The sequence below is a fragment of the Denticeps clupeoides genome, chromosome 14 (genome assembly GCF_900700375.1).
Source record: "Denticeps clupeoides chromosome 14, fDenClu1.1, whole genome shotgun sequence".
Taxonomy (NCBI): domain Eukaryota; kingdom Metazoa; phylum Chordata; class Actinopteri; order Clupeiformes; family Denticipitidae; genus Denticeps; species Denticeps clupeoides.
The window spans coordinates 5252536-5275744 of NC_041720.1; the positions used below are offsets into that span (position 1 = coordinate 5252536).

Consider the following 23209-nt stretch of genomic DNA (forward strand, 5'->3'; position numbering starts at 1 on the left):
TTAGCACCTCAGAGAACTACAACTCCCAACCTCGCGCCAGCCGCCCGTTTCTGCCCTTTTCCTGTTTCAGGGCGGTCAGTTTAAGTTGCCATAGCAGGGAATAGGTTGGTCCCAGCAGTGCAGGTGTACGGGGAGATTATGAGAGATGTGCAAAGTCTTTCGATAGAAATTTGAGGCAAGTTGCACGTTCATTTTGCACCTTTACTGTCCCAATACAGGCTTTAAACGTAAAGCTTCACTAGCCTAGCCTTGTAGCTGACTTGCTAATTGCTTTTCATTCATTTTGCCGCACTGCGATGTGGGAGGAACCTGTTTAACCGTTGCTAAAACGCGCTTCTTCGGCGACTTATTTGTGTCTTCGTTTGCAAATGACTTTTATCTTCAGTTTTAGTTAGACTTGAGGAATCTATCTTGCTAGCCAACTTACTCTTGAGTTTTCAGGGTTGTTGTTCCAATGACCTGGGGAAAAAACGTCGCCATTTGAAAGCACTGATTTCTCCCTGGAAAAGCACCGAACTCGCATTGGAAAATATATGGGCTTTCTGGCATCTACACTTTCTTTATCGAAGCATATACCTCACGTTTTATCCTCTATTTATTTATAAGCCGCTACTTTTTAGAAGGAGTTGGAAATGAGGTGAAAACGGTGTTGTTATCCACCAGGTTCCCTCTCCATGACTTCCCCGCCTGCACCATGGAGTCCTCGAGTGAGTCTGACCCTTGTGACCGGGGCGGGGGCCGAGACGCCCACCGCAGGAGAAGTCGGGAGAGAAGCAGGGATAACCTGGACGTGTCCCGCAAGATCGACACCTTAGCAAGCACGCTACAGGCGAGAGGTTTTCTAAGGAACTTCTGATCGAGATTGCGTATGTCCGTCCTCATGGGTTTGGTTTGCTCTGGTTTAAAGGACACCAGCCGTAATTTACACAAGGTGGACCGGATGCTGGGCCAGTATCGGGAGCACACTGACGACCAGGCTGAAGCCATGGCGACGGTGAGTGTTACGAGTCCTCAGACGCACAGTTGCTTTGTTTTGTTGGCGTGTAACGGTTGCCCCGATGTTTCTAGCTGAGGGAGAACCTGGAGGAGTCGATCCAGCACCTGCAGAGCCAGCGCCTCCGCCAGTCGGCAGCGGTTCGGAGCGCCTCGGCCTCCACGCTGCACACCAGTGATCTGGAGGACATCAGCGGCTCAGGTGTCGTCCTTCACAACGGTTGTCTTCAGCCCCGAGAATTCCTTTATTCCTCTTGTTATGCATTGCTCTCATAGTCCAGAATTCAGACCAGACCCTGTTTGAATGATGACACTGAGTGGAATGTTTTGTGGGAAATTCGCCCTGTGAACTTGAATGAATGAAATTGAACATTACAGATGAGAATTTATGCCCTGTCTTAAACAGATTCATTACTAGCCTAATTACTAGACTAGTAATAATAAATAATACAATTATAACCTTGAAGATAAAACACTCGCCTATGAACCAGAAGACCACAAAGTCCGAGGTTCAAACCCCACTTACTACCATTGTGTCCTCGAGCAAGACACTTAACCCTGAGTGTCTCCAGGGGGGACTGTCCCTGTAACTACTGATTGTAAGACGCTCTGGAAAATGCTGAAATTGTAAATGGTACATTGTAGTGGTGTGTCGTAATTCACCGGTTTTGTGTTTTGTGCAGATGGTTTTCACTACAGTCCCACATCTCCTCTGAAGGATTATGGCCCCAGAAGAAGGTCGAGGTCGAGCACGGTGCGCTTCAGAGACTCAGGCCATGCAAATCAACAGGTATGTGTGTGAGCAGCCATCTGACAATTTCCCCTGTATATTATACTCGTCTGTCTTAAAAAAGCCTTGAATTCCTGGAGAAAAGTTATTTTTTGCAGTGGTGATCATTCGTTTATGCTATTACTATTGCTATTCAACTCGAGACATAGATGCTATGCTATTATGTAGTTATTACACAAAAAAAGTGACATTTATGGTTTTACATTCATTATGGCTGACAGCTCATGAAGATCTCAGACATTTTGCTGCCTCATACTATTCAAAGGCAGTTCTGAATTTGCAATACAGACTTCTGAGCATTACGTGTTTATTACCATTTAGATACACACTCTTCACCAGTCACTCCGAGACCTGCGCAGTGATCAGCTGAGACTTGGGGACGATGTGGATCGAGAGATACTGAGGAGGAACAGGTAATTGAATCTCTGGTCTGTGGTCTCCACGCCTGCAGTTCACACAGGTGCACGCTGCTTTAGATAATGCTGCTGCCTTCGTCTTCTGAAAGGTCTGACGTTGAAATGAGGAAGACGGTGGACAACCTCACAGGCCAGATACGTGCATCAAAGAGGGAAGATTCGGTCAGTGGTTTGTAGACAGCTCTTCAGTCTCTACATACTTAGCAGTTGCCTAGCGGGTAAGGATGTGGACTCATAACCAAAGGGTTGCAGGTTCAAATCTTCAACCATCAAAGTGCCACCGAGGTCCGCTGCTCACTTAGGATGCTGGGATAGATGCAGAGGACACATTTAGTTGGGTCACCGTGTGCTGTGATGCAGTGGTTTACAGTGACAAAAATGATTTTCAAAAAATCACTTTCACTTTTCCCCCTGCAAGTCTGTAGATCCGTTTCTACTACTGCACGTGACCATTAGTAATGATCACACATACCTGGTTATCAGTGTTTGTGATGGTTTCTAAGTTTAAGTAAAGACATTCATTGGTCCCTTTAAGGTGTCCTCGCGTGTGGAGAGACGCCTACAGGAGATCGAGAAGGGGCTGCGCTCGGAGCGCCAGGGCCTGTCAGAGAAACGTCAACAGGAGCAACAGGGAAACCTGTCCAGTGAACTTCAGGAGGTTCTCTTGCACTATTATGTATTTTCCTTTATCCAGTTTAGCACTGCCATGGTTTTTCTGATCATTTGAGGATCCCCTGCTGTCCTTTCAACATGCCACATACATTATTAGGCTGTTAATAGTCATCTGATCCTGTCCTAATGAACTGAAACCACCTCAGTTAGGGATCTCAGTTTGGTTAAATTTTAGTCCAGGGTATCCTCTAAATAATATAAGGGTATTTTGCCCTCTAAACCTGCCGTATACCTTGCTCTGGTGGACCAGAGAGTGAACCGGGTTCACTGTTTGGATTGTTTACAGAGAGATGAGTTTAGGTAATTACACTAATATTTGTGATAAATTATTGTTATTTGAGCATTGCTGGGAGAAATCCTGTAAATTACACGTTTAAAAAAAAAAAAACCAAAACGCTGCATTATTACTGCCCCCTTGAATTACTGGATTCCTGAAACAACTGGATCAGAGACAGAACTGTTTTATTGCGCAAAATATCATAAATATGAATGGCTAAACTGACATAATTGTACTTATATTGCATGTTATGACACTACGTTAATCACGCTAGTTAGATAGTAGCCATCAGCTCTAGTTTTAGATCTTCCCGATGCACGCTCCATTGTGCCAATCCTGGTTTCACCTTGTCTATTAATGTTACCCTTTCTGTGGTAAAGACATTAACCTGATTATATATGTGATAGAAAACAGCGAACAGTGTTCCTGATCCCCCGGTACTTTACTTCCTCGCCCTCGTGGGCCACCGGGTGGCAGCATCGAGCCGGTCTGCGAGCGGCAACCAACCCCTGACAATGTTTACATGTTTATACAGTACAGAACTCTTAATGGAAATATATTGCGCCTTGGGGCGAGGCAGAATAATGCGTTTGTTCCAAATTAAGAGAGAGTAAATAAAATAATTAAATGAAGAGGAAAAACAAACTATACCCGGCTGAATGGCTTCTGTAAAGAAATGCATGTTTCTTTTTTTCCCCACACTGCCTTATAATTTCCATATAATGGGCCTTTGGGGATGACTCCCAGAGGGGGGTAGGGAATGTATATTGACAGTCAGTGATCACTTCACTGACTGGTCCATATGTTACATCAGGCAAGCTGTAGTGCCAAAGCCTGTAATTGTATAACATTTGCAATTTGTGTTTTTTTTTTTTTTTAGAACGTGTAATTTAAAGGATTTCTCCCAGCACTGATCAAATAACAATAATTTATCACAAATATTAGTGTAATTACCTAAACTGGGCCAGTGGTGGCCTAGTGGTTAAGGAAGCGGCCCCGTAATCAGAAGGTTACTGGTTCGAATCCCGATCTGCCAAGTTACCACTGAGGTGACACTGAGCAAAGCACCGACCCCGGGCGCCTGTCATGGCTGCCCACTGCTCACTCAGGGTGATGGGTTAAATGCAGAGGACAAATTTCACTGTGTGCTGTGCTGCTGTGTATCACGTGTGACAATCACTTCACTTTTAAATTGCCTATATTTATTGTATATATGTGCATGTTTTTTCTGTCTTACTGTCTTTGTTTTTGTCTCTTTGTCTATTATCAACCCCTTAGGCTGTGAGACGACGTGATGCTCGCACGCTGGAGATCGACAACTTCCTCAAAGAGAGGCTCCTGACGTCTGAGAGTGAGAAAAGCAAGGTAGGGACAAGAAAAAAAGTGCCACCTATGTGTTTACATGTGTGCCTGATTGCAGACCACCACTACCGCCAGACCTGGCTCTCGCCTCCATCTCCATAATGGCCGCATGATTGTACCTTGGTAGGGTACAATCCAGCTTTTTATGCGCCGCATGGCCGCAATCTCTTTCCCCCTCCGGGCGTGTCCTGCACGTGGGACAGTCGTCAGGATCCCGCCTGCCTGTGTAATTGGCACGCTGCTACCTTTGTCGCGCTTCTCTTTTGTGCCAGAGGCAGCTGCGCGGCATGGCATGAAGCCACAAAACTCATAACTACTGCAGCCCAGCCAAATAAATTAACGGGGGCTATCAACAGGCTGTGGCAATTATGGGAAACACTGGATTTCAGTAAAAAAAAAAAATTAATGAATTTACCTGGAAACGTATTGCATGTAAAAGTATTTAAGAAGTATTTAAGTATTAAAAAGTCTGAATCACTCATCTGATTTGAAGGTGAAAGTGAAGTGATTGTCATTGTGAAACAACACAAAATGTGTCCTCTGCTTTTAACCATCACCCTTGAGCCATACATATACTTGCTGTGAGCTACATATGCATATCTATACAGAGTTGCCTTGTTAAAGTTTGTGCTGATATACTTGCGTCTGTCGATTGGTGATGGTAGTAGCCTAGTGGGTAACAGAGGTGCCACTGAGCAAAGCACCGTCCCCACACACTGCTCCCCGGGCACCTGTCATGGCCGCCCACTGCTCACTCAGGGTGATGGGATAAATGCAGAGGGTGTGTGCATCGTGTGCTGTGCTGCTGTGTATCACATGTGACAATCACTTCACTTTTAAAAAAAAATAAAAATAAAATAAAAAAAATAAGGGCGTCTGATAAATGCTGTGAATGTAATCTGTAGTGTGTACTCCTTACCACCAGGAGTCAGTGTCGAGGCCACAAACCAAATAATCAACGAATACCTGTATCTTAAAATGAACTGTATTTCATGAATGAGTACAGATCTCGCAACACTGCCCCTATAAATCACGCAGGTATTGAATCCGTATCTATATACATTCCTTTCATTTTTGAGTATGTGCACACAGGCCGACGCAAAGAACGCATGATACAGACCGCGGCTCTTCATTGGTACATATACGTATGTAGTTAACAGCAAGTATATTTTTGCCTTTAGTGAGCAGCCATTGAAGGCGCCCGGGGAGCAATGTGTGGGGGCGGTACCTTGCTCAAGGCGGTTTGGGATTCGAACCGGCAACCTTCTGATTACGGCGCTATTTTTGTACCTGCTTGGCCACCACTGCCCCAACTTCAAGAATAATTTTGATGATGGCCTACTTTTTACAAAAATGGCACTTTTTGCACACATTTGAGACATTGATTATCACCTAATTGGCCCAGATGTCACCTGCCTGGCCCACAAATTGAGGACAACGGCACTTTCCCAGATGTATTTAGAGGGCGAACCGAGACATGGCAATTCTGACTGTATTATATTTTGAAATTAGATAGAGCGGGATTTGGAAAGAGCCAGGAGACTGCTGGACCAATCGGAAGGTGGACGAGATGCTCTTCTTCAGCAGGTAGGCCGCTGCCGACGCTGCCTCCTTTTCCTGCGGGAGACAGGTCCCCGTGCTGAGTGATGGGTGCAGTTTGGGTTAACGCATACAGGGCTGTCAGCACTCACACACACACACACACACACACACACTGATTTATAATTTCTGAGGACCGCGTGTGTGTGTGTGTTTGCTGTGTGATGACTTGTGTACACCATTGTGAGAGGCTGTGATGTGCGATTTACCGAGTGTGTACTTGTATGTCGCAGGTGTGTGTGTTTGACTGGTGTTCAGTGTGTATATATCATTTCAGAAGTGTTCACAGTTTCGTTTGCTCATCGCCTTCCTGGGGTGCGTGTCTCTTCGCGTGTACCTGCGTTTCTGCTAGTTTTGCGTGTGCGTGTGTGTGTGTGTATCAGGTGGAGGACATGCGTGCCCAGCTCTCCGGGGCGGAGCAGGAACGTGTGGTGCTGCAGAGGGAGGTGAGGGAGCTCCTTTCTCAGCAGAGAAGGCAGAGGGGCAGAGAAGAGCAGCAGAAACACAGAGGTACTGCCTGCCGAGCCGAGCCAAGCAAGGAATGATAAAATAAGCAGTGTGAGTGTGTGTATGTGTGTGTGTGTGATGCATTGTTAAAATCTATAGACTTCATATGAAATGTAATAATTCAGGCATTTCCCTGTGGGAATTGGGGTGGAATTTTGCTAATAAATGTCAACACTGTGGTATTAACATCATGATGCACGGCACGAACTGCACATGTTTGTGTGTTTCTGTGGGCTTTGCGTGGTAAGAAGATCGCTCTGACCTCGAGCGGGAGGTGCAGGACCTGAGGGCGCAGCTGAGTCGCAGCTCCACTCTGAGTGACCTGGAGGACCTGAGGAGAGCTGTGGAGCGCAAGGAGAAGGAGAGAGCCCAGCTCTCCACTCACGTCCAGGTGTGTAGAAAGTCACCGTGAGGCAGGGTGGTCAGGGTGGTCGTAGCCTAGTGGATAACACACTCGCCTATGAACCAGAAGACCCAGGTTCAAACCCCACTTACTACCATTGTGTCCCTGAGCAAGACACTTAACCCTGAATTGCTCCAGGGGGGGACTGTCCCTGTAACTACTGATTGTAAGTCTCTCTGGATAAGGGCGTCTGATAAATGCCGTAAATGTAAATGCAAAACAATAACCATCTATTTGTATGCAGATGTCAAAACAATAAAAAAAATAAAACAAGTCTGGAAACATATAGAATTCTTTTTACTGGAAATAGGAGGGAACCCTGTGCACATTCTAGATCATTCGTTGCGAAGCAGGCATATTAAACTGTAGAATAGGGGGAAAAAATCGATATTGCCAGCAAATCAAGACACCTGCAGCCTTGATATGCAGATTTTTAAAAAATGCTCGTGGCAGGCTCCTGTTTGAATGTGAATTTTTTTCATGATAAATATTACGAATAAGTGTATGGGCCGGCATTTCACAGCACTGTATTAGACATAGTGTGTGGGGGCATGATTGCTAATGTCACATAAAGGAAGAACAGATTTAAGTAAGACTTGAAGCTGTGATGCTTGTTGATTTGGGGACCTGGACATGAAAAGTAAAAGAAAAAAAAAAAAAAGAGCACAGAGAATCTCTTTAAAACTTGACCTGAATGCAGATAGAAAGACTCCTACCGAAAAAAAGACTGAATGCTGCAATTAAATCAAAGGGTACTTCAACAAAGAATTAGTTTATGGATGCACACATTTATGCAACCATACATATTTTTTTCCATGTATTTTTCCTCTAACAAATTGGTTTGAGTTCAAGTGAATTGTACAGATTGTAGGTCATATTAAAGATGGGAAAAGTTTTGAAATTATTATTCTTTTTTTTGCCCACATGCACCTATGTTTGTATTTGCAGTACATTTTGTATCTGGTTTTGTCGGTTTTATGTCTTTTTAAATGTCAGTTTGCTAGATAAGAGTCCCCCTCCCGCCATTATCAGTTCATCTGCATCACAGAGCCAAAATGTGCGGGGAACGTTGCCGTTGGTGTTCAACCCGGCAAACAGAAGCGTAACCTCGGGGCATCTCACGTTGAGAGTTAGAAAGAGACAGATGGCTTTGCATCATCCTGGTATCAAGTTTAGTTTTTTTTGTGATGGTTAATAATCTTATAAAACTCTCTCTGGCATAATAATAAAAATAAAGGCTAATTTTGGTTAATCATTGTATGAGCTTTAATCTGGGCCTGCATGACCGCAGGACCTTTCTGTTTTCCAGAGGACTTGGTTTTGGTCAGAATGTCGCTAACTGTAGTCCAGTTAAGTCCTGTAAGGACTACTCTGGACTACAGACCAAAACCAAGTTGCCTCCTAAACCAGGGATTGTGGGTTTGAGTCCCATCTAGGGTGATGAGCAGCAGAGTGGCACAGCGGAAGCGCGCTGGGCCCATAACCCAGAGGTCGATGGATCGAAACCATCCTCTGCTATTTGGGGCAGTGGTGGCCTAGCGGTTAAGGAAGCGGCCCTGTAATCGAAGGTTGCTGGTTCGAATCCCGATCCGCCAAGGTGCCACTGAGGTGCCACTGAGCAAAGCACCGTCCCCACACACTGCTCCCCGGGCGCCTGTCATGGCTGCCCACTGCTCACTCAGGGTGATGGGTTAAATGCAGAGGACAAATTTCACTGTGTGCATCGTGTGCTGTGCTGTTGTGTATCACATGTGACAATCACTTTACTTAAAAAAAAAAAAGTCCATCTGTCTCTTGCTCTGTGGATCCTATGGACATTTTAAAGAGGGTTTGGGGAAAATGGGAGGGGTTTCAGAAAAGTCTTGTGAATATTAATGTGATTGTGAGATGTGTGTTGGATCATGCTTTGCGTTCCACACAAGCACGCAGGGAGACCAAGGGACGCAGGGACACAGATTTATTGATCTCAAGGGAAATTGAGGCAGCCAGCAGCTTATTACTCACATACAAGTGTGTGAAGTGCAAGTACAGTCAATAGAACTATTATAGCGATTTGGGGGCGGGGCAACATAAATCGATAAGGCATTATATCGTTATTAGGACTGTAACTATTCATCAACTGAGACCGAATGTCAACATTTACATTTACATTTACAGCATTTATCAGACGCCCTTATCCAGAGCGACTTACAATCAGTAGTTACAGGGACAGTCTCCCTGGAGCAATTTAGGGTTAAGTGTCTTGCTCAGGGACACAATGGTAGTAAGTGGGATTCGAACCCGGGTCTTCTGGTTCATGGGCGAGTGTGTTACCCACTAGGCTACTACCACCCTCAACAATCTCGTAGCTTGGTTCCAGAACACAGAATCATGGTACACTGCCACCCTTACAGGTTCAACATTACCAATGCAGCACAATTCATTTTTCATATAACAGTTGTGCTTGTTTTAAAGTGTTGACTTTTTTTATTTTCTTATATTTTGTCTTTATGATTAAATCTCCTTTCATTTCATCCTTGGTCTCCTTCTGATTCTGTCCCGGTATCAGGCTCTCTCAACAGATCTCCAGCTGCAGGAGCAGCAGCAGCTGAAGATGCTGTCCCAGCTGAAGGATCTCCAGAGCCGGTCTGAGGAGAGCCTGGCGGAGCGCTCGCGAGCGGAGGCTCGGCTGGCGGAGAGCGACAGGAAGCGGGAGGACCTGCGGACGCGGGCGCAGGAGGCCGTGAGGCAGTGGAAGGTCAAGTGCAGGAAGCTGGAGCGTCAGCTTGAGGAGGCCAGGACGGACACAGACAGAGCGCAGCAGGTACAGTCCAGTCAACATGGCCGTCATTTTACTGCCACATAATTCTAGGGTGCTAGTAGCCTAGCGTGGTAACACACTCGCTTATGACCCAGAAGTCCCAGGTTCAAATCCCACTTACTACCATTGTGTCCCTGAGCAAGACGCTTAACCCTGAGTGTCTCCAGGGGGGGACTGTCCCTGTAACTACTGATTGTAAGTCGCTCTGGATAAGGGCGTCTGATAAATGCTGTAAATGTAAATGCAGACCTGTCCAACTAAATCAACCCCTGATCACAACGCAGCATCTGTAAGCTCAACTGGCCCTTTTTCTCTAATTTCTCAAGACTGACCTTTTTGAGATTTTTCACTATGGTCCTTCAAAGTTATAAAAATTCTTAATCCATTTTTGTGATAGAACGTCCTTTTCCAAGACCATGTCCTTTTCTGTAATGAGCACTAACTGCGCTAGATTTACATGAGCCCGGATATTGTTTTCTTCTTTTTCTCCCCTGTGATAAGCTGTGCGCGACGCAGGCGGGTAAAGATCGCGAGAGCGTCCAGGTGCAGCTGAAGGCGGTGACCCTGCAGGCGGAGGGCGCCCGAAGGGAGCTGGCAGAGGTGCTGGGCCGCCTGGCCCAGCGCGAGGAAGAGGTGCGGCGCCGCGACGTGGAGCTGGCCCAGACGCGGGATCGCCAGCTGGCCCTGGAACAGGAGGTGAAGGAGGTTCGGGACGCCTCCCACGCCCTGCAGGATGAGGCCCGGCGCCAGGAGACGTTGCAGGACCGCCTGAGAGAGGAGAACCGGCGGCTGGAGGAGAGGAACCGCACCCTGGACCGGCAGAGGGAGCAGGCCGAGGAGAACCTGGTGGACCTCCAGGCTTCAGTGAAGGAGCTGAGCACAGAAAGGACCCAGCTCTCTTCTCGCCTGGCCCAGGAAGAGGCTTCCAGGAGGGATCTGCAACAGCGGCTCACGGCAGCGGACGAGGAGAGGGTCTCTGTGGTGAAGAGGCTGGAGACGGAAAGGGACGTGCACCGGAGGGAGCTGGCACAACTGCAGGAATCGGCCCAGGAAGGCCGAGCCAGGCAGGACCGAGACGTGCAGGAGACACACAGACTCTACCAGAAGGAGAGGGAGGAGATGCAAGCCCAGCTGAGAGAGCTGAAGGTCTGGTGGGAGAGTAAAAAAAAAAATCAATAACAAGCTAAAATATAATAAAAACCTTATTTTAAGCAGGTATGAGATAAACCAGATGCACACTGTGATGTATGGTCAGCGCTCTCAAGGGTACACCGTCCCTGCATTATTTAAGGCCAAATAAATCTGTGTGAAGTTTGCCTCAGGAGATCGTCGCGTGTATACATCATGTTCAGACCTAATTTCCACCGTAGAAAGATCTCCCCCCCCTCTCCGTCACAGTTTTCTTTTGCCTTTTTCTAAAAAATAAATTCCCTCGTTGGGCTGCGGTGATGTGTGGAGCTTGTGTTAGTCTGCTTCATTCCAGATCCGTTGCTTGTCTTTCTCTCGACCTTTCTGGTCATTATGGGTTTTCTCCAAAAAAAATCAAGTGGAGCTCTATATTTATGTTCTTCTTCATCTTGGAATTAGATTAAATATTCTATTCTATTCTAGTAAATTTTCTTTGACCTGTCACACTTTTTGCACACTATACACACACGCACTGTGTCATAAAGCCCGAGCATCCCACAATGCTCATGCCACCCCTGTTGTCTGTGTGCTCAGGCGGACGCGATGGCAGAGAAGGACGTGGCGAGGACACTGCAGCTGAAACTGGACAAGATGAAGGTGGAGTGTGATAGGCTGGCCCAGGAGATGAGTGGCAGTGAGGATGCCCGCAGCCAGCTCAACAGGAAGTGCCAGGCCTTGAAGAAGGAGCTGGAGGACAAGGTGAAGTCTGTTTATAGTCGGGTGCACCATACCTGTAGAGGAGGCAGATTAAACATTGCTTTTTGATGCATTTCACCACATGACATCTAACTTACTAGCCTAACTTTAAGGAGACAGAAACATGATAAATACAACCTGTATTTTGTCAGAATTATTAAAATAATAATTCTATAATTCCAATATAGTTAAAGAGAGGTGTGTTTAAACTGCTATGATGTAAATGCGGTTTGGTTTTTATGGAGGGTATGAACATTTAAAACATTTAATTCAAATAATTTCAGCTGATTTACAGCGTCTGATGGTAATTTTGCAGGTTTGTATTATGTCTTATGAAAGTCATTCCTGTGGTTCTAGTGCTTTCTCAGACTCTTCCTGTGTCTTTTTTTCTTCAGGTGAAAGAGGTGATGAGGGCAGATGAGCTTCGGAAGGGCACAGAGGGCTCCATAGAGGACCTGCATGATAAGGTCTCAGCACTGGAGGTGGAGCAGCAGGCCGTCCTGCAGGCCGTGGGCGACTACGTTTACTCCGCCTGCCAGGCTCTGTCCAAAGGCTCGGATGACAAACTGAAAGTAAACCCCACAGCTGCCTCAGCATTACAAATACTTCCACCCTAATCCACCCCTCCACCCTTTTAGGCACTTAATCCAGCCCTGGCCTATCCACTTATGGATTTTCCAATACGGGCGGCTGGTGGCATATTGCGCAAAGGTCTCCAAACATGGGTGTCGAGGTTCATCAGTGATTGGGCTAATAAGGAAAATCGTTTAAACTCATGGTCTCCTAATGACTGTTTTTATAGGGGCTGCCCGAATCCACCTGTATGAAAGCAGGATCCTCCGCCGTTCACCAACACAGTAGCTGTCCCGCACTTCTCCAGTAAACTCCAGTAAACTTTACTGCCTCTCCAGCGCACTCAAAACCTTTATTTATTTATTCGCTTTTTCTAATGCTGTGCATTTTTGATGTGCTACTGGCAACCAGGCAGAAAATGTTGTGGCTAGAGGTGGCAGAGGGGGGTTTGAACAGCGAAACGGCAGCCGCTCCGCATCCGGCGATAGGCTCGCTGTGCCACCGATGCTGTTGTACCTGCCAGGAGAGACTTGTCAGGCGTGATAAAGCCACTTTTGTGCAACGTTTTATTTATTTAAAATGTGACAGATGAGGAGTTTTTTCTTTCCTCTGTACTGTGACTGGCAACCCGTGTGCTATTTTAGTGAGAGGGTGGGAGGAGAGCGCACTGAGCGGGTTGTCAGGGGAGGTTGTACTGTGCTTATTTGGTACTAACAGGTGTTACTTAAGGTCTTTGGTGTTATGTTAGGTGCACAGACTCACATCACCTGACGTCCCCTGTCTGCTGTAGGCCATAGAACAGAGTCCTGGCCTGCAGAAGGACCCTCATCGCTGGTTGGCCGAGACAAAGGTACAGTTCCAAGATTTGGTACAGGTTTCGTTAAATCTGGCCCACCATGGGCCTTCATGGGCAGTAATATGACATATAAAGTAAAAGTGAGTGTCATTGTGATACACTGCAGCACAGCACATGATACACACAACGAAATGTGTCCTCTGCATTTAACATCACCCTTGGTGAGCAGTGGTATTTTCGGGATCAACAACTTTCCTATTACAGGTCCATTTCCTTACCAGCTAGGCAATCCACTGCCACACAACAATATCACAACAATAAGTATTCTTGGAATTTTTCACACATGAATACTCACAAATTGCAACACAAAATTCTCACATACAACAGAAAAAAAGTCTTGAAACTGTGAAATGACGATAATTTCAAAATAATCACATTGAACTTTGGAAGATGTAATTTACCATGGCTTGCACATGGCAGCCTGTGCTGCTTCACTGTGAAAAAGCTGCGGGCCAGTAACTCACCCCCTACAGTTAGCATTTGCATGCACAATTGGTACATGCAGATAATTGCAGCACCTACAGGGAAGCTCAGAAGCAACGCTTGTAAAACTATTACACAACAAACTGGGGCGGTAATGCGCACACGCTGGCAAAAGTTTGTAAGCCAATTAATGCGTTTTTGTGCATTTGTCTGTGTGCCCAGACCAAGCTGCAGTGGCTGTGCGAGGAGGTGCGTGAGCGAGAGGGCCGGGAGAAGAGGGCGAGGAGGCAGCACCAACAGAGCCGGGAGCAGATAAAGGAGCTGAAGAGGAGCAGAGACGCGGAACAGCAGGTCCTCCTCCAACGCCTGAGCCAACAGGAGAAGCTGCTCGAGGACGTCCACACGGAGAGGAGAGGTACAGTATCTCCAACACACCCATCCACAATATACTTCAATTAATATACATCAGTTCACAAAACAGTTGTACATTACCCCTAAATAATCTCATAAAGTAATCACACATCACAGAGACCCACAACAGCTCATTTACATTCACGTTTGTGGAATTTATCAGATGCCCTTATCAGTAGTGGTACAAATAGTAAAATAGTACACTCAGTAGTAACAGGGACTGTCCCCCCTGGAGACACTCAGGGTTAAGTATCTTGCTCAGGGGTTTGAATCTGTGACCTGTGGTCTCATCTGGGGCGTGTTTTACCCAGTAGGCTACTACCATTCAGCGCAATACCACAGTCAATACAATATTTTAAGGCAAAGGTTCATTAAAAACATAGCAGACATTGAACGTTTAATTCATTTACCTTCAATTTAATGTGGTTTGGAATTGTAGACCACAAATCACCTGACAACTCATTTGTGTGCAATGCCCTCCTTATATAACACGGAATAATATAATTCATTATATATAAGCCATTGAATGTCAAATAGAACATATTGAAAATTGTAATGATTTGGTGTACAAAAGGAGAAATCCATGCACAAATAGTTTGCCATGTCAGTTTGGTTTGTTACAATAAACGATACCTAGATAGCAGGTATCACTTCAGTGCATCACTAATAATAACTTTCATAAACGCTGATCATAACATCATAAAACTATGTACATGCAACCCCTATATTAAATCCACAGATCTCACAATACCCACGGAAATAAAAGCAACTGTACAGCTCCTCACATCAATCCAAATAAATCACACGGCATCCAAACTGCCGAGATTTGGCTGCGGACCTGACATCGCACATCTCCCGGCTCCCCTTCACGCAGCCGCGTCAGGGGAGGCGATGAGCGGTAACGTCGGCTTCATCTCAGCTGTCATATACAATAAACCCGCGCATCCACGTCGAGATGAAAGCCGTGCACCGGAATCCCCGCCTCCTGGCAGCTCCTTACCGGCTCCGCTTTCAAAGCCCCCCGGCCAGCGGGCTCGGTCGAGAACTGGGGGAAATCGGGCCATCCTATCCCGTGTGCATGAGTTCTGAGGATGGGCAGTGTCACGATTTGCCCATTGGAAGCGGTTGGGACATTAGAGTTAGGGGAGAACTTCAGAACCTTTGCTGTGGCCCTGTGCTGGAGACAGACGAAGAAGCGGCCGCCGCGCCGGTAATTCTGAGGCGAAGCGCTGCTCAGTGGGCAGCCGAGAGCTCTTATTCCTGCCGGTGATGAGATGGGGGGGAATGGAGCACCGCTCGCAGGATCTTTTTTTTTCTCTCTTTCGGCAAAACGAGCTCCCTCACGGAATCAAGAGGAGGTGGGTGAGAAGGAGGGGGAAAAGGGAAGCAATCAGAGCGGTTTGCCCGAGCATTTTTTTCCTTCTCTTTTTTAAGAGCTCTGAAGCGAAGGGGGTAGATGAGGAACTCTGGAATTGAAAACGATTGTTGTTGCCGATCGCACTGAAAGACTTCTCGCTCTGACTTGTAATGCGGGGGGAGAAACCTGGATGAGGTTGCCTTTGATTCTCAGGCAGGTGATGGTAATTGATTTTGAGAGCCGGCTGCTTTTGAGAACACAACATGCCTTTGAAAGGCACGGCCGGCGCCAAACTCGCCGAGTGGTATAATAATACCCACCCAGAGGACAAAGTAGGGCTGCCCTGTAGGGTTCGGGGCCTGCGCTCATCAGTAACAGTCGGCGTACGTGCTGTCGTAAGGTCACGGGAGGCCATGAGTTATGGTCACAGATAGCGGAGTATTAATACCTCATACGTAATTCAGGTCTTCGGTATCCCCTGTGCACTGTGGATTTGAAATATTGTTCAGCCAATCTTCTTCTAGGTCTAAAAAGTAACCTACTGCCATGTTGTTGCCATGGTGTCAATGTGAAATCCAGTTCTTCCTTAAAAATAAAAGAAAGTACCAGTAGCGATATAAGAACCTTGCTCTAGTACCCTGAATACATTAGTAATATTATTAGAAAAGAATATTAGGCAGCTAATCAGACTTCTGTTCCAGCACATTAATTTGTATAATATATTGTGATAAATATCATTATTGTGACATCATTACTAGGCCAAGACCCATTTGCAAGCAAAAAAAATTGATAATGGGTCTTTAACATTGATAAATGTATTATGATGTTATTTAAGCCTGTATCGTTCAGCTCTACCGGCATTGTATGAATTAAGCATTCATATATGCAACATGCGTCTGGGGACATTTATTAATAGATCGTTTTCATGTTTTCAGGGGAACTTGTGGGCTTTTTGAGCCCCTAGTTAATAATGTCTAGGAGACGATGGGTCTGAGGCGCCATGCTGAGTTAGTGTCTTTTGTGTTCTTATATCCGTCAGATCTGCTGGAGAGGAGCCGCAGGAAGGACGAGGAGATGAGGAGGCTTCAAGTGAGTGATCCGTCTGAGCCTCTTCAGAGCCTTCATACCTTCAGCTATCAGAGCCGACCTGCCTCCAACGCCTCCGCCATTAACCTTCCACTCACACCGCCGACCGGCGCTCACCGACTCCAGCTCGCTCTCAGTGGTAGTGCGAGGAGTCACATGCCGGATTCCTCTTGGTCTCTTTCCCATTTTATTCTCCTGTTTGGGTTAAATCTTATCACTCGTGCAGAATTCATCTCTGCCTTTTATCTCGTGCGGGTTTCTGAACACAGGCCTGCACACCTGGGGCTTCGTCCTCCTCTTCCCCCATATTTATTCTTCCTCCTCTCTTTACTTTTTTTTTTTTTATGCAGTTTCCAAAACCACTATCTCTGGCCAGTGATTTAGCATGTCCAGTTAACTTCCCGCCAGTAATCACTCACTTGGTAATCATTCGAAATTACCTGCTGTTCATTACGCGGGCTAAACAGTTTGCACTGGTGACGATTGCTTAAATGAGATTGCCTACACTGCGCTGGGATTTATGCTGTTTATTATAGACGAAATGAGGGTGAGAGATTTTTTTTTTTTTCTTCCAGCAAAGACCTTAATTGACACCGTGGGACAAAATTGAGATTTCATTTGGCAAACTAACAAAGACCAGTAAAATGATTGGGTTTCAGATAGAGCAGCATGATATGCAAGACTGCCTGTCCATGCATAAAACAACCGATGAAATAGAAATAAATAAAAGCTCATCTGGAATTAGGTCCATTCAGTTTATTCTGTTCTGAGGCCATGAATAAATATCCCCACTGAGGGTTTATGATTTTAGGTAATTATTTAATTTTTTTTGTGTTTATGAAACATATTACAAAATTATTACAGTGTAACAAAATAATATATTACATTGTTATAGATTTTTTTTTATTACCACCCGTTATTGAGTTACAATATTTACAGGCCTCTCTAACTACTCCACAGCACAGTTTAAGCTCCCTGGAAGAGTCAAGTGTATTTTTATATTAATGAAAGACTGTGACGTAGATTCCAGGCTGTGCTACTCAAATTCTCAGCGGCCCAGAGGAGACAATCGCAGCCATCGTACCTGCAAGCACTTCCCCACCCTGGCGCTATGCTAATATTTTACCGGCTTAACGCTTAGTCTGGCAAACACTCTAATTTCCAGCATTAAGGTCTTCTCGTCAGGCTCCAGAGACGCTTTCTTGGGCTCATCTGGGCCGAGGCTCGGGCACCTGGCCGCTCGCTGTTAATATTAATCAGTCCCATTAGACAGAGACGCTGCCTCGCTAATCAAGAGAAACAAGCGCCGGTGGGCTGGCGGTGGCGAGTAGCCGCTGTAATTATGTCGGGACAGGGTCGGCGGTGGGGCGGCGCCGCCATTCCCCAGTTCTCACTGGACTGGCAGATAAGAAAGAGCGGCATCACTCTGCATTAAACCCGACATCATTCGGTGTTGCATATGACCATTTCAATTACAAATTCAGCAGCTTTATGTTTCTTTCATTGCAGGATCGAGTTCTGGACCTAGAGATGGTAAGTTTTGTTATAAAAACACACACAAATGCAGGAAAACAAGATGATTGTCTTTGGTTTAGTTCATCTGGATGAACCACTTAAATTTTTCATAAATTGTCATGCAGGGCTTTCTGGCAGTTTCCAGCGGGCTCATCTGTGCTGAGGTTCAGGCAGCTGGCCGCGAGCAATTATTATGAATAGAACGTTATTATGAATTATAGACTTTTTTAATAGCACGTTTGGATGGCACTTTATAACAACAGACCCCGATAAATCGCGAATGAATCACCGTCTGATAGTTTAATTATTATTCTGCACTCAATAATAAATGACTTGTTAAATTATTAACTTTTACCGTCTGTCTTCATATAAAGAGGAAAAAGAATTTTGCTCTATTCTGTTGTAAGCGACTCTAAAAGACCTTTACTCACTATTTGCTTTGCTTGCAACAATTGCATTTGTACAATTGCATTTGTACTACTCAAAAAATCTCAATTAACCATAAAGTGGTTGATGGCGTTTCTCTGAACTCTTGGCCAAATGAGCCGTTTTCACGATGCAGGTTTGGGATTGGAGTCGGCAGCAGAAAAAGAATCATTTCACGTGAATTAGCGTCGATTACTCACTGAAGAAATTTGTGCACATTAGTTATGAGTATTGATGGCTTGAACTGACTCGGGAGTATTTATGTGGTTCTGTGTGTGTGTGGTGTCTGAATTACCGCCTATTCATCACAATTAAGTCCAGCGGCTCACTGCTCTGCGTGCTGCTCGCTCCTGAAAAGCTGTAGCTTCATCTGTTCAAATCATTTTTGTCCGATGCAACAACGCATTCGCGATCGCCATCGACCTTCGGCTCCCAAAGAAGATTCACGCCGTCTGTGTTTTACCTCACACGCGGCAACGCTAACGCATTGTGACACGTCTGAACTCAGTTCGAGGAGTAAAAATAAGGATTTGCGGTTTCTATTCAGAGCACCAAGGTGGCCTTGGATCATCTGGAGTCGGTTCCGGACAAGCTCAGTCTGTTGGAGAACTTCAAGGACCTAGAGGTGAAAATCAATGTTTATTTCCAGCTGTAGAAATGAGAATTGTAACGTGTGTTATAACGAATCCCCGGGCTTCTGTGAATGCTGCCTTTCACACTGGATCTCATTTTCAGGCCAGTTATCGATGGTTCCATTTTTATGAAATGTGCACGTATCCAGTCGAATGATCTGTAAAATAAGCCAGCACCATGTTGGTTGCGCTTACGTATACAGTTTGCCCCCTAGGTGGCTCTTTTTTTTTTTTTTTTGCAGTACTGTAATCATAATGCTGGTTGTACATTTGGGGGCGTTGTCTTGGCAGGAGTCCCAGCGTCAGCGCGAAGCTGCTGAACAGCGTTACGCCAAGTACAGAGAGATTGTGGGCAACCTTCTGCACCAGCTGGAAGAGTCCAAACACCGGATCCAGGAGTACAGAGTAAAGCCCGTCTCGCCCCACCAGCACACCTCACCATCTATACACACACTTTTACAAAATCTGTCAGGATTGTTATTATTATTAGTAACAATACGCAGCCATGGTCGCGGGGGGGGGTGGAAAAAATCACACCGAAGACAAAACTTTTGAGTCGAGTCCAGAGCTTAACACCGAAGCACCTGCCTCCAAGGGTGACAGTGAGGCGGTTACTGTTGGAGGACCTATGGGGGTGAATGGAGTTAGGAGCTTGGAAAGTACGAAGCAGAATCGGGGTTCCCACAGTTTTGGAATGCGAAATAAACATATAAAGTTATGGTAAAGCCACTGAAATCCGATTGACACATGAATGTATGACGAAGTACATAGTTCCCTTAATTATAACAATAACTTTTTTAAAACTAGCGCAGTCTATAGCATCTTTGGCAGCTTTATGTATTCCAGCACCTCCGCAGCTGCGGATCTCTTTTTAAAAGTCATGTCAATTAAAGCTGATGAACCTGATTTCACTCACACTCTTGGAGGAAGGAACACTCTCATGTAAGTTAAGTTTATAAGTTTAGTTTTACAATTTTTTGGTAAATTTTACTTTTTTTTTTTTTTTTGCACAGAAATTTCTGAGAAAATATAATCATAAGCCTCCTCATTCTGAAGTTTCTGTGCCAATGAGGAGGGGATTACAGTAATCTATATGAGACGTTATGAAGCTATGTTTAAAGAGTCAGAAACTTTATTAATCCCAAAGGAAATTAATTATGAAATTAATAAAAATAATACTCAGTAATTTTCATGCAATCTCTTAATTCTATATTGTTCAATCTGTGGCTTCATACACTGACACATACGTATATAAATATATAGGTATGGATCATTGTGGATCCATCTTGTCATCTTTATTTGTCATCATTATTGTTCGAGTCTGCATACACGCTCGCACTGACCACTAAATGCGGTCAACTTTAGAGCGAGAAGCTGGACGCGGCGTCGCGGAGCATCCACCTGGCCGGCCTCTCCTCCTCCATCCGGACCCACCACCACAGCTTCCTGTCCAGCTCGCCCTCGCCCAGCACCGCCTGTGAGTACTTAACCCCCCGCAGCCGCGTCCCACAAGCCCTGTCGTGCTTTACATCACCGCAGGCTGCTCCTGCGTGACCGCATGTCAGAACTGCCAGCCGTATACGCCGTCAGGATGTAGGTTAAGGTTAAAGGGAACACTGCACACATAGTCGGGGCTTGTCAAGCATTTTGGTCATATGACTGCTATTTTTCCCGTCTTTTATCAAAAACCTGCCACATGATTAGATGTGCTTACACATTGCTTCTGTCATCTTCTATTCACTCCCGCCGGACCTAGCACGACATTAAATTCATGCTGCCAGCACACCGAGCCCGTTTACATTTACATTCCATTCGGTAGACGCTTTCATCCACAGTGACTTGCAGCTGGTGCTGCTAGCCGCAGAAGAGGTTGTGATTCGGACCAGTTTTTCTCCAGCAAGCCCCACTTTACCTGCGAGCGGTTTTAACGTTGCGACTGATCGGCGTATACGGTACCGAATAAAGTGGCCAAGGGGCCGGTGCGAAGCAGGTGGCCGCCGTGCGTTAGACTGCAGAACTCGACGTGCAATTTTCACCCATTTCCCTGCTCTCCCCCCCACCGCCAGCTCCTGAGAAGCTCTTAGCGTCTCCGGAGTCGGACTCCGGGCCCCTCCGGGCGGCCCGCTCACCGCTAAACGGCGCCGGCAAAACGGAGACTTAATGGCGGCCGCCGACTCCGCTCAGACGCCGGCTGATTAGCTCTCATCAGGCTGCCAGCGTGGCCGCCGCCTCTCCCCCACTTTACCGGGGCTGCCATGACTACCTCCACGGCAACAGTCAATCAGGCCAATCAGCAGCCGCCGAGCAGAGATTAAAGTGTGCCTTTGAGTGGGATTGTTAGCACTGTGACATTTTTAAGCTATTTAAAGATATTTATGAGCGCAGGTAATTTTTTTTAAAGGTCAAAACAGCGCTCTGTTCTCTTGTTTTTATGCCAGTGTGGTTATTTTTTAATGTTCAGTGCCATCTTGTCTTTAAAAGTTTTATAAAACATTTTATAGAACATTTTATACCTTCCATTTGAAGTGTTGAGTACGTGCCATGCAGGGCTTGGGTTTCGTGCCTTTTCCAAATATCTGCGTATTATCATATTTAACCGATGTCTTATAACCACTACCGTTCACTCACGTGGATGTGTGCACTGTAACATTTTGCTGTTATTTAATATCTGTGAAGGAAATGATGACGTTTGAATAAACGTTTTTGTGTCTTTACTGGCAAGCGTGTGAACCTTTTCTCTCAACTGCCCCATTTTCCTCCTGGATGCAGCACCACAGACATGGGGAACTCAAACCTGCTCGAAGTTTACAGTGTGGCTCAAAACCTGATATGCGGATCGTCCGGCTTCACGTGTGCATTGTAGTTCGTGGCTTTTCGTGCAGATTTATTTGAGGGATCAGCTGCATCCCATTCCGAATCGACGTCCAGATTATGCCTTTGCTATTCAATGGTCTTAGAATTTTTATTTTATTCTTAAACAGCGTCAAGTCTCACACACTGATATTGCCGATTCAGGATCCATCATTATGTCCCTTGTCCCAGACATGACAACAGGTTGCCCGGGCGGACAAAGAATTTCTTCTTCTGAATTTGACTAAATTAGGTGCAAGTCGGACGAACACACCGGGATCCAAGTGAACATGCTAAAGGTGGTTAAATGAGCTGCGAGGCGGGTCAATGGTACCAGTTTACTGCCAACTAAATATTTTGTCTTTTGTTCCAGTCTGTGGCATAATGGGTGAAGGAGAAAGGGCTTCGCTCATGTGCTTGTATAACGGCACGAGGACGGTAGTGTGTTAGTGGTTTAAGTGAAACGAGTGATCCACGCCACCCTGCCCCAGACAACCCATCCCAGGCGGGCTTCGTCTGGACCCCCCACCCCCAAGGTCGAACGCATCGCTGCCGGTCGCAATCTGCTGGAGACGGTGTCTGCTGCCCCCGTTTTCCTCTCCTGGAGAGGAGTGGAGTGGTCCTGACATGTTTGTTACAGTACAATCGTTCGGCGGCACTCCTTGTTGCACATAGCGAGCCAGATTGGATTTCGTACTGTGCGGTGTGTTTACGCATCCAGGAGGAAGAGGAAAAGAAGAAGAAGCCTCCCTCTCTCCAAACCTCCCCCCTTGAAGCCCTGACAGCGCTGCGTGATGCAGCATCTTGGCAAACTGTATCCAGAGTGGTGAACCCGAGGCCCGTCGGTCATCCCTCGACGAGGAGGAGGAGGAGGAGGAAGGGAAGTGAGTGACAGTGACTGGGCTGGTCCAACATCAGCTGAAAGGGTGGATTTGCTTTTGAAAGCAGGATGCTGCTGGTCATTTTATAAACCGGTTAGTCACCATCGTGTCTGCATTACAGATAGTACGCGAGAGAGAGAGAGAGAGAGAGAGAGAGAGGCGTCCACCAACCGTGAAATGGTCCGTGGACACAGCGTGAGGGGTCTCCGGCCTCTCCGCCCACCGCAGGGGTCAGATTGCCTCGTATTTTGCCTGTCACATCTGATCAGCCTCATATGCGGCACTCGCCAACGCCCTCGTTATTCCCTGACATGATGGCTTTAGCGGTACGAAAAAATACATAAAAAAGAAAATACAGGGAATTCCTACAGCTCAGGAGTACTGAAGGACGATTAATGGAATAAAAATGTATGCCACAAAGCAATTAGGGACCCATCACAATGCATTGCATTCGGCCAATCGGGTGAAGACGCCTCGGATTTGATGAATATTCTTA

The 23209-nt window shown here is 46.0% G+C and overlaps 1 protein-coding gene and 1 non-coding gene across 3 annotated transcripts; both read left to right on the forward strand.

The window, feature by feature from the left end:
• Positions 1 to 63: 63 nt before the first annotated feature.
• cep128 (centrosomal protein 128) lies at positions 64 to 21696 on the forward strand. Of its 2 annotated transcripts, none has more exons than XM_028953378.1 (24): positions 64 to 175; positions 664 to 829; positions 908 to 994; positions 1069 to 1195; positions 1677 to 1783; positions 2105 to 2196; positions 2289 to 2361; positions 2735 to 2857; positions 4427 to 4513; positions 6023 to 6097; positions 6493 to 6619; positions 6865 to 7007; positions 9568 to 9822; positions 10321 to 10965; positions 11542 to 11706; positions 12099 to 12275; positions 13067 to 13126; positions 13778 to 13970; positions 16363 to 16412; positions 17919 to 17942; positions 18898 to 18975; positions 19274 to 19387; positions 20348 to 20459; positions 21049 to 21696. In XM_028953378.1, exons 2-24 carry the CDS (start codon positions 695 to 697, stop codon positions 21141 to 21143), a joined length of 3144 nt encoding a protein of 1047 aa, XP_028809211.1. In that variant the 5' UTR covers positions 64 to 175; positions 664 to 694; the 3' UTR covers positions 21144 to 21696. The 2 variants fall into 2 exon arrangements, with proteins under 2 accessions (XP_028809211.1, XP_028809212.1); XM_028953379.1 differs by having other exon boundaries at positions 6868 to 7007.
• trnam-cau (transfer RNA methionine (anticodon CAU)) lies at positions 8466 to 8537 on the forward strand. Its single transcript has one exon. It is a non-coding gene; the product is annotated as a tRNA-Met (tRNA).
• Positions 21697 to 23209: the final 1513 nt, after the last annotated feature.